This window comes from Monomorium pharaonis, chromosome 8 (assembly GCF_013373865.1).
Source record: "Monomorium pharaonis isolate MP-MQ-018 chromosome 8, ASM1337386v2, whole genome shotgun sequence".
In the NCBI taxonomy this organism is placed as follows: Eukaryota; Metazoa; Arthropoda; class Insecta; order Hymenoptera; family Formicidae; genus Monomorium; species Monomorium pharaonis.
The window spans coordinates 15,808,344-15,823,914 of NC_050474.1; the positions used below are offsets into that span (position 1 = coordinate 15,808,344).

At 32.8% G+C, this 15,571-nt stretch overlaps 1 protein-coding gene across 2 annotated transcripts in view; it reads right to left on the reverse strand.

The window, feature by feature from the left end:
- The window catches only part of LOC105833731 (stromal interaction molecule homolog), a 98,847-nt gene extending 83,542 nt beyond the window's left edge, over nucleotides 1-15,305 (reverse strand). Inside the window, exons 1-4 of one of the 2 annotated variants that reach the window (XM_036290663.1) lie at nucleotides 14,652-15,305; nucleotides 13,630-13,769; nucleotides 13,428-13,547; nucleotides 2,064-2,176 (exon numbers count right to left, since the gene is read on the reverse strand). In XM_036290663.1, the coding sequence (XP_036146556.1) occupies nucleotides 2,064-2,176; nucleotides 13,428-13,547; nucleotides 13,630-13,769; nucleotides 14,652-14,859 (581 nt within the window). In that variant the 5' untranslated portion in view covers nucleotides 14,860-15,305. The remainder of the gene's footprint in view (nucleotides 1-2,063; nucleotides 2,177-13,427; nucleotides 13,548-13,629; nucleotides 13,770-14,651) is intronic. The other variant, XM_036290662.1, reaches the window with a different exon arrangement.
- Between the last annotated feature and the right edge of the window lie 266 nt (nucleotides 15,306-15,571).

Here is a 15,571-nt window from a genome sequence, read left to right on the forward strand (position 1 = left end):
ATAGAGAATATTTAGAGCTTCCCAGATGGCTCTGACTGTACAAATATCTGCGCAAACTATAAAAAGACAAAATATGAAAAACAGCTTATTCAACACAAAGTACTCTTTAAACCATACAACTTTTATTTAAAAAGTTTTTTTTCTATCTTTTATACTTCCGACAATATCCGTTAAAAAAAAAATTGTTTTTTTTTTCAAAAGGGTGTTTCACCCTCTAAACATAAAATTCTGCACATAAAAAAAAGTACATGCCTCTTAGATTTGTGACAACATATTCAAGGAGAATCAAATTGGCGTCGGACACTTGTGACACTTGTTAGTTTGATTTTGCTTTAAAACAAAATTGTTCTTCTTTTGCAATATGACACCCGTCCTTCCCACAGAAAACTAGGGCGATAACAACTAAGGGATATAATGTTAAAAATCAAAGTAAATGTAATGTTGTTCAAAAATCCAAAAAAGATGAGATAAATGTAAATTAAAACTTAAAAAAATTACTAAGACACAACAAAAATAGAGGACACAAAAGATAGATGAATAAAGTATAAACCCGGCCGATTGGATCAGTCATGTTCAAAAATTCCCGTTTAACCTTTTGATTATCGAATTAGGTTTTTTCAGTAGATTTGTTTTAAACTTTGCACAGATTTTTTGGATCGCTAATTCCAAATCCAAATTCAGAACTTGCAAATTTAATATGATCGTGGTCACGAAAAATGTTCCGTATGTGGCCAGGTTTGCCGAATGGAATAACTTGGACCATTTCGTCGCCATCTTGAAATGTGTGTGTGTGTGTGTGTGTTTGTGTGTTTGTGTGTGTGTGTGTGCGTGTGCGTGTGCGTATGTGTGTGTGTAGTATTACGTTTAGTTGAGTTAGTAATGAGTAAGTGTGTGTATGTAGTGTTTCATGTAATGTGTATATAGTGTAACCTAACCTAACCAGACAGGATTCCATTCGGCAAACCTGGCCACATACGGGACATTTTTCGTAACCAACTTTTTCGCTCTACATTAGAAGATACGCATCCTTATTCTTACTTCGGTGGATCTAACATTGAATAATAAAGATAATATTAAAATTCAAAATGGCAGATACAATATGGCTGCCTACATGTGATATATATTATTTTCTATCTAAATTTCTATCTGAAAACGATACATTTAGGCAAAATATCACAAAAGACTATTTATATTGTCAATTTTATGTAGAATACAGTTATATTTTTCTAAACTTAAAATTTTCAGTTTTTAATATTTCCATCCACCATGTTAAATCCACCATTAAAAATTTTTCAATTTTGACCTCAGATTAGTAATTAGCAATCCCAAAAACCCTTTATACCCGAAAATGATCAAATTCGATATAAAATTTTAAGAGAAATCGATTTTTTCTGAAAAAATCACTTTCACATTTAAATAGTTATAAACAATCACTAAGAGATAATTGAGCACAAAAAAACTTTAAAAACATGTAAACTAAGTATTTTTGTACCGGAAAAATCAGACATTAGTATCCTGAAATAACAATTTTTATAATATAAAAATAAAAAAAAAACAAGTTAAGAAGTATACTTCCAACTGGCAATGAAAGGGTTGATGGACATGCGAGACATGTCCATACACGTTCAAGACCAAAGACTGACAAGATAATTAGACTACAGTCCTATAATCTAAAGATACTAAGATAATGTTTATGAACTTAACTTCCGTTCACCAGCATATTTCCAACTAATGTACTATCTAGCGTTACGCAATTCAACTTCCCAATTTTTACAGCTTTTCAATTGAAATATGGGCGAATGGTTACACCTTATACTCTTACACTGTGTTTTCGAACTGTGTTACACTGCTTTCACTAGTATTTCTTGAGGTTACATTAACAACACTATTAACGGTTATAAATTTTAAATCTCGTTATAAATTTTAAAGATGATATTTAAAAACGACTATGAAAACAAAACAATGAAAAAAATTTTTATGTGAATAAGTATTATAGTTGATCGGAATGCCGAGAATTAGGTTGTATACCTAATACATCTCTTATTAATTCTGAATAAACTTACCGAGGAAGTGTAGCACCAGTTACACGGTGCTGTATAAAAGTAGGAACATATTGAGGAAGCTCAACGTTGAAAGTCAGCCATTCTGATGTTTGTTCTATAGTCCAATTATGAACCTAAATGCACAGAAACATTGCAATACATATAATAATATTTTTAATACAATATTACAAAAAAGGCCAATAAAAAACATTTGTGTCATTACTACAACAAAATAAAAATGGCAGAATTGGGAAAATTTGTAGAAATAATTAGTTACAATTACAATTTGTCTTTCTTCCCTCTTCTCCTCCCTCCCTCCCTCTCTCTAAAAAAATAGTTATTTTAAGTCATCAAAAATAACAAGTTACAGTTAAAATTACTAAAAAAAGTTGCAAATAGTTACTATTTAATTATGCTACATCTCGTTTGGATGGATGTATTGTAGTGGCGTTCCGCTGCACTATCCTCAACAGGTATATTTAAAGTTATTATAAAAATATTATAATATTATTAATAAAAATCTGAAGGTGGCGTACATGGCGCACACGCCGCGTATGCCGCGCTAGCGCTTACGTATCCAGGGCCCTTCATTGTTTTCCTGTTGTGCAATTCCTCAACATCTATTTTTTATACTCTCTCAATTTTATTAAGTTATTAATTCCTAGAATGAGAAAATCTTCTCATAATAGTAGAAAGAGGAGAAGGTCATCCTTCGGTGATCGTATTTCGAGCCTGAAAAAAAAAATTATTCCGTCTTATTGATATTTTATCTTATAAGGAGAATAAAGCGTCAATCTGCCCCCCCCCCCATTGCTCTTCCGCATCTCCGATGCATCGGGATATCCAGGGGATTCAAGGTAAATTTTTTTCTGAAGACTGGGCTGACATCACCGTTAATAACCGATCGAGATCCGGATCGGAGGGCAATTTTCTGGCAGCGCCTGCGAATCAGGAAAGGCCAGTGGATCCGCATATTACAGGTGTGTACGTGATTGCTGAGTCTGTATTTGCGGAATACAGGCGGCATAACGACACAGCCTTTTTTCGATTGAGCATGATATCAGGGTATTTTTCAGATGCGGTTAGTAATTAGGCGGAGGAGGTTGATGTATCTCTTACGTCCTCTCAAGTTAATATTGTTACCCTGGTGGATGATCCATTTCCTACCCTTGAGGACAATGCGGATACCCTTACAAAAGAATTATTCGGTTCTGAACGAGGAGTAGAGGAGACAGCTTGGAACAACTTAGTCACTCTTAAGTGGCAGGATCTTACTCGCGATTTCCTTTCTTAGAGCTCAATCCAAAATGTAGAGCGGCCTTGAAAAACAACTCGATAGTTAAACGAGATAATTTTAACTGCAAGGATCAGGATCAGATGGGCGTTGCACTATGCGCTTTCGGCGAAGCAATCTCGGATTTTCTGAAACCGGAAGTCCAAGGCACTCTTAGTTCCGAGGCGCGTTTGGCGATAGCAAAGGTCAATGATGGTGTGAAGATCCTAGCAGACCTTTTTTATCGTTTCTCCTTGTCCAGAAGAGCGCAGATCCTGCCTGCCTTAAATCTGATCGCCAAAAATACTGCCGATGCTATCCCTGCGGACAATTTCCTGTTTGGTGCCTCATTTGGTAAGGAAATAAAAAAGACAACTTCGAAGAAAAAATCTTCGAAGGACATTCGTAAAGACCCCCTTGATCGTTGCACGAAAGGTTCAACAACCTATTAAGCAGCCAATCCAAACATCTACGAAGTCGGGAACCTTCTGAGTTAGAGGACGCTTATTTACTGCTTCCAATCCACCAAGAAGATAGAAAGTTCTTACAATTTCAATTTAAGGGTCAACTTTTTGAATTTAAAGCTCTACCCTTTGGATTAGCATCTGCCCCTTATATTTTTACGAAGATTTTAAAACCAATTTTTTACTCTCTTAGAGAGAAAGGCTTTCTGTCAGTTACTTACTTAGATGATTTTCTTATTATAGCACCATCTTACAATCAATGGTTGAAAAATATCTTTGTCACACGAGATTTACTTTTATCTTTAGGTTTTAAAATCAACGAGCGAAAGAGCATGCTTATCCCAACAAAGTTCTGTCGATATCTTGGTTTTATATTTGATACAAAATCCTTCTCGATTTCGATACCATCGGACAGACGAAATAAACTTTTTCAAGCAACACTTACTATTTTAGGTATGAAATCTTGCAAAATCCGATTTTTTGCCAGTTACATCGGTTCTCTAACATCTGTTTGCCCAGCAGTACAGTATGGTATTGGTTACATACCAAGATCCTGGAGAAAGAAAAATTTCTAGCTCTCGTAGCTGCGGATGAGAATTTTAATGGTCAGATATCTTTTCCAGTTTCGATTAGAAAAGACCTTCTTTGGTGGAAATCTGTTTTTGCGAACTCAGCGCATCGTAACTTTATTAGATCAGGCGTTTTCAGTCTTGAAATTTTTACGGATGCATCCTTAACAGGTTGGGGTGCCGTATGTGGCGATGCTCGGACTCACGGTTTTTGGTCCGCAGAAAAAAAAATTAAACTACATCAACTATCTTTTAGCTATTTTTCATGCTTTAAGATCCTTTGCGTCTCGCCAAAAAAGTTGTGAGATCTTATTAAGAGTCGATAATGCTACTGCCTTTTCATACATCAACCGCATGGGCTCGATCAAGTTTCCACATCTCTCTAATCTCGCTAGAAAAATCTGATCTTGGTGTGCAGATCGAGATTTATTCTTATATGCTGCATATATCCCTTCAGCTCAAAACTTTGAGGCAGACGCTGAATCTCGAGTTGTCTCTGTAGATACTGAATGGTCTTTAGAACAGGACTACTTTAAGACAAAATCTATCTTTTTTCGGTCAGTTTGACATTGATCTTTTTGCCACAATTATCAACGCGAAATGCCCTCGTTTTATTTCTTGGCTCCCAGACCCTCTACGGAAGCAGTTGATACTTTTTCCTTGAACTGGAGTGGTTTTTATTTCTATGCTTTCCTTCTATTCAATTTGATTTTAAGAGTTTTACGCAAAATCATTACTGACAGAGCAGAAGGGGTGATGGTAGTTCCTTGGTAGCCGGCCCAGCCTTGGTTCCCTTTATTTAACCGTCTTGTTTCTAGTCCTCCGATTCATTTTGTCCCTGACATTAATATGTTATCCTCTCCTTTCAGAGATTTTCACCCGGCATGGAGCAGAATTTCCCTGGCAGCCGCGAGATTATCCGCCAAGCCCTTTTAATCAAAGGTACTCCTGTATCGGCGTTGGAAGCTACGCTAGCCTCGATTTCAGATTCAACAGTTGTTCAACATGCCAAACCTTTTAAGTTATGGTGGCAATTTTGTTAGCAAAGACGGATTAGCTGCTTCTCTCCTCCAATTTCATTAGTCCTTGATTTTTTATCCATTTTTCTATCCCAAGTGAGATCATATTCCACGATGAATACATACAGATCGGCTGTTTCTCTGCTCTCCTCTGACGAGGTTGGATCTCACCCTTTAATGAAGAGATTTTTCAGAGTGATTGCAATTTTAAGACCTCAACGTGCGCGTTACAATTTTATCTGAGATTCCTCTCCGGTTGTCGCCCTTTTAGCTTCGTTATACCTTCATAAAAGTCTTTCGCTCAAGGTTGTGTCTAAAAAATTAGTAACGCTTTTGGCTCTTACTACCGCGCAGAGGTTGCAAACTCTCGCATCCATGAAGGTTTTTAATATTTCTATTTCAAATTTTTTTGATTTTTAGCCGTTAATTATTAAAGTTCCAGCAAGACTTAAGACTTCCGGGATCGGAAGATCTCAGCCATTTGTTGCTAAGTCAGAACTATGCGTTTTTACTTTATCAAAATACTACCTTGAGCTCATTCGAAAGCTTCAACAAGATAGTTGTGACTCATTTTTTATTGCTTTTCGTTCCCCCTATAACGCAGTTTCTGCTCAAACTTGAGGTTGTTGGGTTAAAGCAGAGCTCAATGCGGCTGGCATTGACACCTCAATTTTTTCAGCTTATTCTACCCGGCACCCCTCGACATCTTCCGCGGCTAGTAGGGGTGTTAGTTTAGACAAAATTAGGCGTACGGCCGGTTGGAGCAGGTCTTCTGAAGTTTTCACGCAATTCTATAATCGGCCAATAGTCGAAGCCTCTTCTTTTCAATCTACAATTCTCAATACAGTTTAAGTTATTTAACACAATTTGTTATTGTCGATTAACTGAGATACTTTCAAACCTATAAATTGTTTTTAATATTGTAATAAAAGTTTATTCCATTAAAGGGATGCTGGAGTTGTCTGTTTTACCAACAAAAAGATAATAATTTTTGTTTAACAATATCTTTTTATTTCTTTTATAGATTTGGAAATCCTCCAGAATAAAAGAATACGCATTGCTATTAGTCTGTGGAGTGGAATTTCCTCCAAAAACGAGAAAAAATTGTTAATTTGCTGTCACATCATAACAATGTTTGCTTAATATAAAAGATCTACAGTTTGTACCTACAAAATTCGTATTCACAGACTAGTAGACAACGAGAACAAACAGTGTCGAGTTTCGAAAATTACTAATAAAAATTAGATTTTAGTGCCTAATTGAGACGAAATTGTAAAACGAAAATTTAGGTTATATACGCGTAAAAAGTCGATAAGTAGAGCAATAAAAAAAAATATTTTTTGTCCTCGATATAAAGTCCAATTCACAGATGGATATTAATATGTGTACTTTAATTCTGGAAAAGAATTTCCAAATTTATAAAAGAGATATATACGAAATCTCATTAATGATGTGCATAAATGACTACGTTATCGACCTCGATCAAGTTTGAGAGGCAGTCCAGCATCGCCTTAACTTTTATTAAACAAACCTGTGCTTTAAATATCTACAATACATCCATCCGGACGAGACGTAGCATAATTGAGAAATTGAACGAACTTACCGTGAAGTTCGATTGCAATTATGCTGTCTCGTCCGGATGGACAACCCCTCCCACCCGCTTCCTAGGAACAGATTTGTTGGCTTCGAATTAATGAACGGCCCTGGATACGTAAGCGCGAGCGCGGCATACGCACCATGCACGCCACCTTCAGATTTTTATTAATAATATTATAATATTTTTATAATAACTTTAAATATACCTGTTGAGGATAGTGCAGCGAAACGCTACTACAATACATCCATCTGGACGAGACAGCATAATTGCAATCGAATTTCACGGTAAGTTCGTTCAATTTCTCAATTATTTTTCTGTTAATTTCTTGCAATGTTTAGACATTGCTATTTTAAATATAAAAATCTTATAAGAACTAATATCACTAACTAATTTTACTTTTTATACATAGAACACTTGATTATATGTTACATAATTTTATATATAATAAATAATATTTATTTTTATTTTTATTTTAATTTTAATTTTAGAACTTAATACCAAAATATATTTCATATATTAACTGATTAAATAATTAATAATAAATTAATATTACATTTGAATTACAGACACAAAAATATGAGATCAATATTTTTCGTTTAAACAGTTAATCAAATTTAAATTTTAATAAAACCAATCTAAATGCTTCTTCCAAATACTTTAACTTTACTTATAATTTTAATGTTACAATAGCTATTCTCAAAAAATTGCTTGATTCATAACTTTATTTTGCTGATTTTGCAGCCTATATTAATGAATAAATTTAAAAATATATAAAGTACATCATGTAAATATATAAAATACATAAATATTGTAAATACATAAAATGACCTGATAAAAATGTTTCTCATATTTTTAAAACTTTTTGAAAAAATCTTATAACATTTTACACAAAAATAGTAAGTTAATTATTCGACCAGTAAAATGTTTTAAACATAAAGTTTAAGGTTGCCTATTTCTGCGAATCCTGATGTTCTGAATATAATTTTTCTATTAATTTAATATTTTTAGTTTATGTAAATTGCGTATCGACAATTTTATCAGTCTTAAAATACAGTTATTAACTAGTTAGATATTGATACTGAGAAGTATTTTTTAAATACTCTTCCCACTTTCTTGAAGAAACTGTAATTTATTGCAAAAAATAATACATATATAAAAATAATATTATAATACCTCAGCCAGGATTCAAATCTGGATCTCCTATCATTCCGCGAGGATGTCTTCCCAATTCAACTACTCAGGCATATTTAAACATAGGGCCTAACGGAATAAGTGTATAAAATCTGCCCCGCAAATATCAGATAAATTTATGTCATAAGTTCACATCAATGTAATATAAAATTTTCTTAAATAGTAACTTGATATCTCTATTGTTTTAGGAGATATGAAGGGGGAAAGAAAAATTTTAAAAATTAATTTTTTCGAAAACGGTTTAATCGATTTTAATGAAAAAATGTGTTATAAATATCAATAAAATAATTTTCCCAAAAAATTAAATAAATTTTTAACAAAAAATAGAAATTAAAAAATTTTTTTTAATTAAAAAAAATTTTTTAGAGGTTATAGATTTTATTCACACTAATCATATTTAACATAAATATTTTCTAGAATATTCTCTTAAAATATATTTTTACTAAATTTTTTCAAGTGGTACAACATAATGCTGCACCATGGTGCACTACTTTGGACTCCCATGAACTTAGCACATCATATTTAAAAATCCAAAAATTTCTTTAGAGTTCTAGTATTTTTTCGAATAATTCTAGAGTTCTCTGTAAGAAATTTCAAGAATTTCCGTTAATTAAATATTAAAAAATTGAATTTAAAGATATAGTACGCTAAGTTCAGGCAGCGTACCAAATCGTAAAAATCCATTATTTCTTAACAGTTCTAACTTGTTTTATAATAGTTCTACAGTTCCTAATAATTTATATCAATAGTTCTATCAAATTTAAAAAAAAAATTTAAAAATCTAAGGTACTAACCTTCCGTTGCACTCCAAGTTCCAAAAAATTAACTTTTATTGTATTTTCTATAGTTCTTAAAAGTTCTATAGTTCTTGACTATTTCGACGCATTTTACGAAGTTCCGTCAATTAATTATTTAATCCGACCCAGGCGCACCATCTACGAGACGTATGGTACGCTGATCATTTCTATTATTTTTTTTACAATTATTTAAGCAGGCTGTTGGCGCATCATCTACGAGACGTAAGATGTGCAGACAGTTGGAAGCGAGAACTGCCGAGAACTATGAAAAAAGTGATAGACACAGTCAACACACCGTAAATCTCGTAGATGGTGTGCCAAAGTCGGCTTAAATAATTAATTAAAATTAATTATTTGACGGAACTCTTCGCAAAATGCCAGGGACTATAGAACTCTTTGAGAAAATATAATAAGAGTTTTTTTTTTAATTTGAAGTGCTATGGGAGATTAGCACTTCAAATTTTTTGATCTTTTTTTTATTAATTCGATAAAACTATTGATATAAACTATCAGGAACTGTAGAACTATTGTAAACCAAGCTGGAACTTCTAAGAAATAATTGATTTTTACGATTCGGTGCGCTACGTGAACTTAACGCTCCATACTTTTAAATTCAATTTTTTTATATTTAATCAATGGAACTCATAAAAATTCTTACAGAGAACTATAGAACTATTCAAAAGAATACTAGAATTCTGAAGAAATTTTTAGATTTTTAAATATAATGTGCCAAGTTCACAGTAATCCAAAGTAATGCACCATGGCACAGCGTCACCAGAGCAATTTTTTTCACTATGTTACACCACTTGCAAAAATTAAGCAAAAATATGTTATAAAAGATATTCTAGGGAATATTTATGTTAAGCATGGTTGGTGCGAATCAAAAACACAATTTCCAAAAAATGTTTTTTAATTAAAAATTTGTTTAATCCCTATTTTTTCAAAAAAATTTTTTTATTTTGGGGGGAAAATTATCTTATAATATTCATAACATTTTTTTCCATCAAAATCGATCGAGTCGTTTTCGAGAAAATTGACTTTTTAAATTTTTCTTTCTCCCTCCATATATCATAAAACAATGGAGATATCAAGTTATTATTTAGGAAAATTTTATGTTACGCTGACTCATATGCCATATGAACTTATGGCATGAATTTGAACCTAATATTTGTGGGAGCAGATTTTACATGCTTATTCCGCTACGCCCTTTAATTTTTTAAACAAATCAAAATATTATTCAGGAATAATTTAAAAAAATCTATGTACTTTTCAGATTGTTTCACATCAAAATTCAAAATAAGAATTTGAACCAATTTGAACTATTACAGTTTAGTGTATAAGTGTTTATACTAGTATAGTATGTAACATACTAAACTGTACTGTAAAGTGCTTTATTATTTCGAAATTAGTTCCTTATTTTGGAGCTTCATTGTATCTAGTTTTTTACAGGAAATAAAATTCCATCGCGACAACCTATTGATAATGTCATTATATTGTTTGTTCGATTCCACTACAACAACAAAAAGTTAATTCAAACCGAAAAAACTAATTTCTGTACTAAGTAACCAAGTTTACTGAATAACTGAACATAAGTTAGTACCTGTGGATCAATTATTGACAATTTACCCATTGACTTCTTTTAGAGAAATTATGAAAAAATATAAAAATCTACATCTTTTCTAGAATTATATATGTAAATTTTGATAATATATTCTAAAAATTAATCATTTTATAATTTATAAAAAAACTTACAAAATTTGAAAAATATGAATACATGAACTTTACATCTTTTTTAGATATACAGGGTCATTCAGAATAACATTAGGTCCGTAAAATGACGTATTCCTGACGCAATTCTAAAACGATTTTTCCTTTACCAAAATTTTATTTGAAGTGTAGTTTTTGAGTTATAAGCCAAAATAGTTAACGAATTACGCGTCGAGTACAGAAGGCAGGCAGGGGCGGCTCTCTCTCTCTCTCTCTCTCTCTCTCTCTCTCTCTCTCTCTCTCTCTCTCTCTCTCTCTCTCTCTCTCTCCCTCTCTCTCTCCCTCTCTCTCTCTCTCTCGCTCTCTTACAGAAACACGACATACGCACACATTGCGTGTAGCAATCAGCTGGTTGCAGCGTCCGACGGCCGGCGATCCGGAACAACTTTGAATGATTACAATGATTTTAAGAAACACGTATTCCTAACATAATTCCAAGACAATCTTTTTCTTACCAAAATTTTATTTAAAGCATAATTTTATGTTACAAGATAAAATAGTTAGCGACTTACGCGGTGGTAATCACCCGTCAGCTGACGCGGATAGTCAGCCACGTCCGCGTTACGCTCGTGACGCGCCGCCCCTGCCTGCCTTCTGTACTCGACGTGTAATTTGTTAACTATTTGGCTTATAACTCAAAAACTACGATTCAAATAAAATTTTGGTAAAGGAAAAATCGTTTTAGAATTGCGTCAGGAATACGTCATTTTACGGACCTAATGTTATTCTGAATGATCCTGTATATATATACAGAGTTGGGAAAGTTACTTTTTAAAAGTAACTCGTTACCGTTACCGTTCTTTTTTCTAAAAAGTAACGCGTTACCGTTACTCGTTACTAATTTTCAAAAGTAACTCGTTACCGTTACCGTTACTAAAGAGTAACGCACGTCGTTACAATTTCCGTTATTTTTTTATTTTTAATATAAGTTTATTAAATATTACAGGGTTTATTTTACGACAAATAAAAATTTTGCTAAATTTTATCGAAATTCTTTATTAACTTTCAAAAGAACTTGTTCAATTGTATTATCGTGTAAATGTTCTCTTTGTGATGTAAATGCTAATCCACCGATACTGAACATTCGTTCAACAAATGCACTGCTTGGAAGAGCTGTATGTATTTTATGAAAAGTTTTTTAATGTTTGGATAATCGTTTAACATTTCGACATTAGTATTTTTTGATTTTAAAAACTCTTGCAACTCTTCAGAATTATTATGCCCTGTTTGTTTCTCAAAAAGAAAAAAGTCATCACGATTATCAGCTTTGTCAATTTCTAAAAAATTTTTATTTGATAGGATTCCTAATAAATCCTCCAACTTTCAGCAAATTTCTTTTTTTTCAACTACCCAGATAGCCAAGCGAGATTGAACATATCGGACAAACTAATGCACTGCATGTATTGTTGTAAACTTGCTCACAATTTGCTGTCATTGTAATTTAACGTGGAACAAAGTTAGCACCAAGAGGCCAAGTAACCTTCATGAATTTATGAAATTATGAGAGCATGCATGTTGACAACTTGCCATCAGTTTGTTGAATTCTGAAGACTTTACATGATGTCAGAACAACAGTCAATTTGTGGAAACACCTTGGCTTTAGTTTGATGAAATTAAATATGGAATAAGTGACAGCAAAATGACAACATGTTGCCTTCATTTGGCTATCTAGGTAACCAATTTAATTTAAATTTGAGGTGCAAACAACTTGCAATAATCAATTCTTTTTTTTCAAACGTTGTAAGGAATCCACAAGTATTGACAAATTTTGGAACGCAGCTTTTATTATACTTCTTTTACATGTGTTCAATGGCGCGTTTACATATGTGATTCTGCATTTCAATGCAAATTCACAAAAAGTAACGATAAAAGTAATTGTTAAATTCGTTACTCATTATCAAAAAATGTAACAAAGTTACTTTTTTCATTACAAACAAAATTTATAATGTCGTTACAGTTACTAAAAAAAGTAACTGTAATGGTAACGACGTTACAAGTAACGCGTTACTTCCCAACCCTGTGTATATACATATATATATATATATATATATATATATATATATATATATATCCAGAAGATACATATGTATATCCAAAAGATATTAAATGATACAAATGATATATATGAACAATTTCTGAAAAAATCTTACAAGATAAAAAATATTTAAAAAATAAAAAAATTTACATTTTTTATATAAATCTTTACACGAGTTATCGTGTTAGTTATAAAATCTTACATGAGTTCTAATATACTCTAAAATTTCTTATTCTGTAAACTTTTTTTAAAAACGTTAAAAATCTAGAAAAATGTTTTTTTTTTTCAGAAATCTTTATAAATTTAAAATATAAAAAATTTTGAACCAAATTTCTATCGAGGTAGTCATAAAAAAAAATTTAACTGCGTTTATAGTTCTAAATGGAAAGAGCGTAGTTAAACTATCGAAAAAAGTGATTTTAACTGTAACTATTACAAGTAACAAGTTAAGCCTTTGGCTTAAACCACAAAATGATTTTTTCATGCTAAATCGCATACAAGACATCTTATTAAGTGTCCTGATTGGCTCAAATGATTATATTATCAATCGTAACCCAATCGTAAGACGCCTCGTATGCGTGCTAGCATGAAACATCGTATTGTGTGCCAAAGGCTTTAATCTTTAAAGACTTTCTAATCCTAAAAAATTAACAAAATTACACAGTTATCATACTTCTGATCGCAACCAGGCCTCCCAGAGCTCTCGTACGCTAATGTGCATGTCGTCATTGTGATGGAAAGCTCTTTGTCTCCTTTCATAACCAGCTTCATACTGTAATTCTTCTCTCAAAAACTAAAAACCCAAGTTAAAGATATATTACTTTGTAAATATTATGTATAAACAATGTTTCTTAAAGGCATAAAGATATTCTTACATCATCCGATTCAGATAAATCGACATTTCCATTAGCATCATCATCTAATTGACTGTGAAGAGATTTAATAGCCTCTAAACCTAATCGATCGTGAGAAGCCATAGTGATGCAAGCTAGGTCTTCATTACAGGTATCTGTAGCTAAAACAAGATATAATATATATTTTAGCATCAAGATCTGCTAGAATTTGTATTATATACATCTTTACCTCATGACATTTAAATAAAGCTTGTGAGAGGACAAATGTCTATTTTCTTACTATTAATGGATTCTGATGTCATATTAATAAAATTTTTCACTGAACATTGTATGTCAGACATTGGACAATTTGAAAACAGTGAATCTTATGCATAAAAATTTGATCCACAGGTGCCCACGTTAATTGTGTATCATTTTACTTAAATTTTTTAAACGGATCCAGTAAAACTAATTTTTTTAATTTGGAAGAGGGGTTAACCTCACTCCACCCTCTAGAATCCACTAGTCTTTTTTACATTTAAACATTATGAAGCATCTTGCTAGGATTTATCAGTGATTACAAGCAATGAGAACTGAAAACTGACTGTTTTGATTAAGAAAAATCACTAGGATAAAAAAATACATTTTGTGAAACAATAACATTAAAGTATCCTAATAGTGGAAATATCTATTGGCACAGTTTGTTATAAAATTTAAGAACATAAATATTGAAAAATAAAAGCATTTTGATATATATGCTGCAGCACATAACAATATCTGCCTTTCTTTTTTTTTTACTCTCAATTGCTGCCAACCAGATTCTCTTTGGATTTCTAATTAGTGTCAAATCATAGTATCACAAATTTCACCAACGTCAAGCACCAGAAATCCTGTACGCTTATTCTGTAACTCCTAACGACAGTGTCGGTATTGTTATATTGTCGTTGCACACACATTATATATGACAAAAAAGTTGCGTAACAATATAACAATACTAAACTGTCGTTAAGAGTTACAGAAAACTTAGTCGGGTGTAAACTCCAGTTATTAAATGCGTGACTTACTGGATTCATGAGCCACTGCCTGAGCCAGTCCATCAGTGAGGGTAGCGGAGAAGGCTGTAATCTTGGAATGTGGAGTGCTTGGAGCACTGGTCTGGAAGGTTGGAGTGGAGTCAAGAGCTCCGCCACTGGCCGTTACCGTGCCGAGGTACCAGTACAATAAATTAATTCCGAGTAACGTGAGCGCGTCGACATTCACGAATGTTCGCATCTTAGGTTAAGCCACCAGTCTGCCTCCTGACACTTCACACCTGTATCTCTCGTGGCTTAGTGAGAGGAAAAAAGGAGGAGCGAGAGCGAGAAAAAAAAAGAAAATTCTCACTGTTCTCACTTTCAACACTTGCAACTCGCGATCGTAGATATATTCAAGGTTACGATCGCCGAACTTAAGCTAATGATATATCTCCACAGGTGCATTAAAAGCGGGATTGATTACACGTGTAGCTTCATAACTTTGTTACGCATCGATGTCGTTAATTCCATGAAAAGATAGACTCTGTTAATGTTGAAGCTGCACCAAAGCATACGATCTCCCTCATCTACCGAATCAAATTAAGTACACTACTACCTCGGAATCAGATGTTTTCCGAATCAGACGTTTTATTCAAGGTTACTATAATTACTAAAGGACTAATCACATTTGTGGTCTGTTCTTTCTAGCTGCACTGTTGCACCGGTGCAATAAGTTAAAGTAAGACAAGTATATTTTTTCTCATTCTAACTTATTGCACCAGTGCAGCTAGAAAGAACAAACCAATTGACTACTGGTCTGTTCTTTCTATCTGCACTGTTGCACTGGTGCAATAAGTTAGAATGAGAAAAAATATACTTGTCTTACTTTAACTTATTGCACCGGTGCAACAGTGCAGCTAGAAAGAACAGACCATACGTTTAGCCCGATCTACAATAATGGGTGCTTTCCA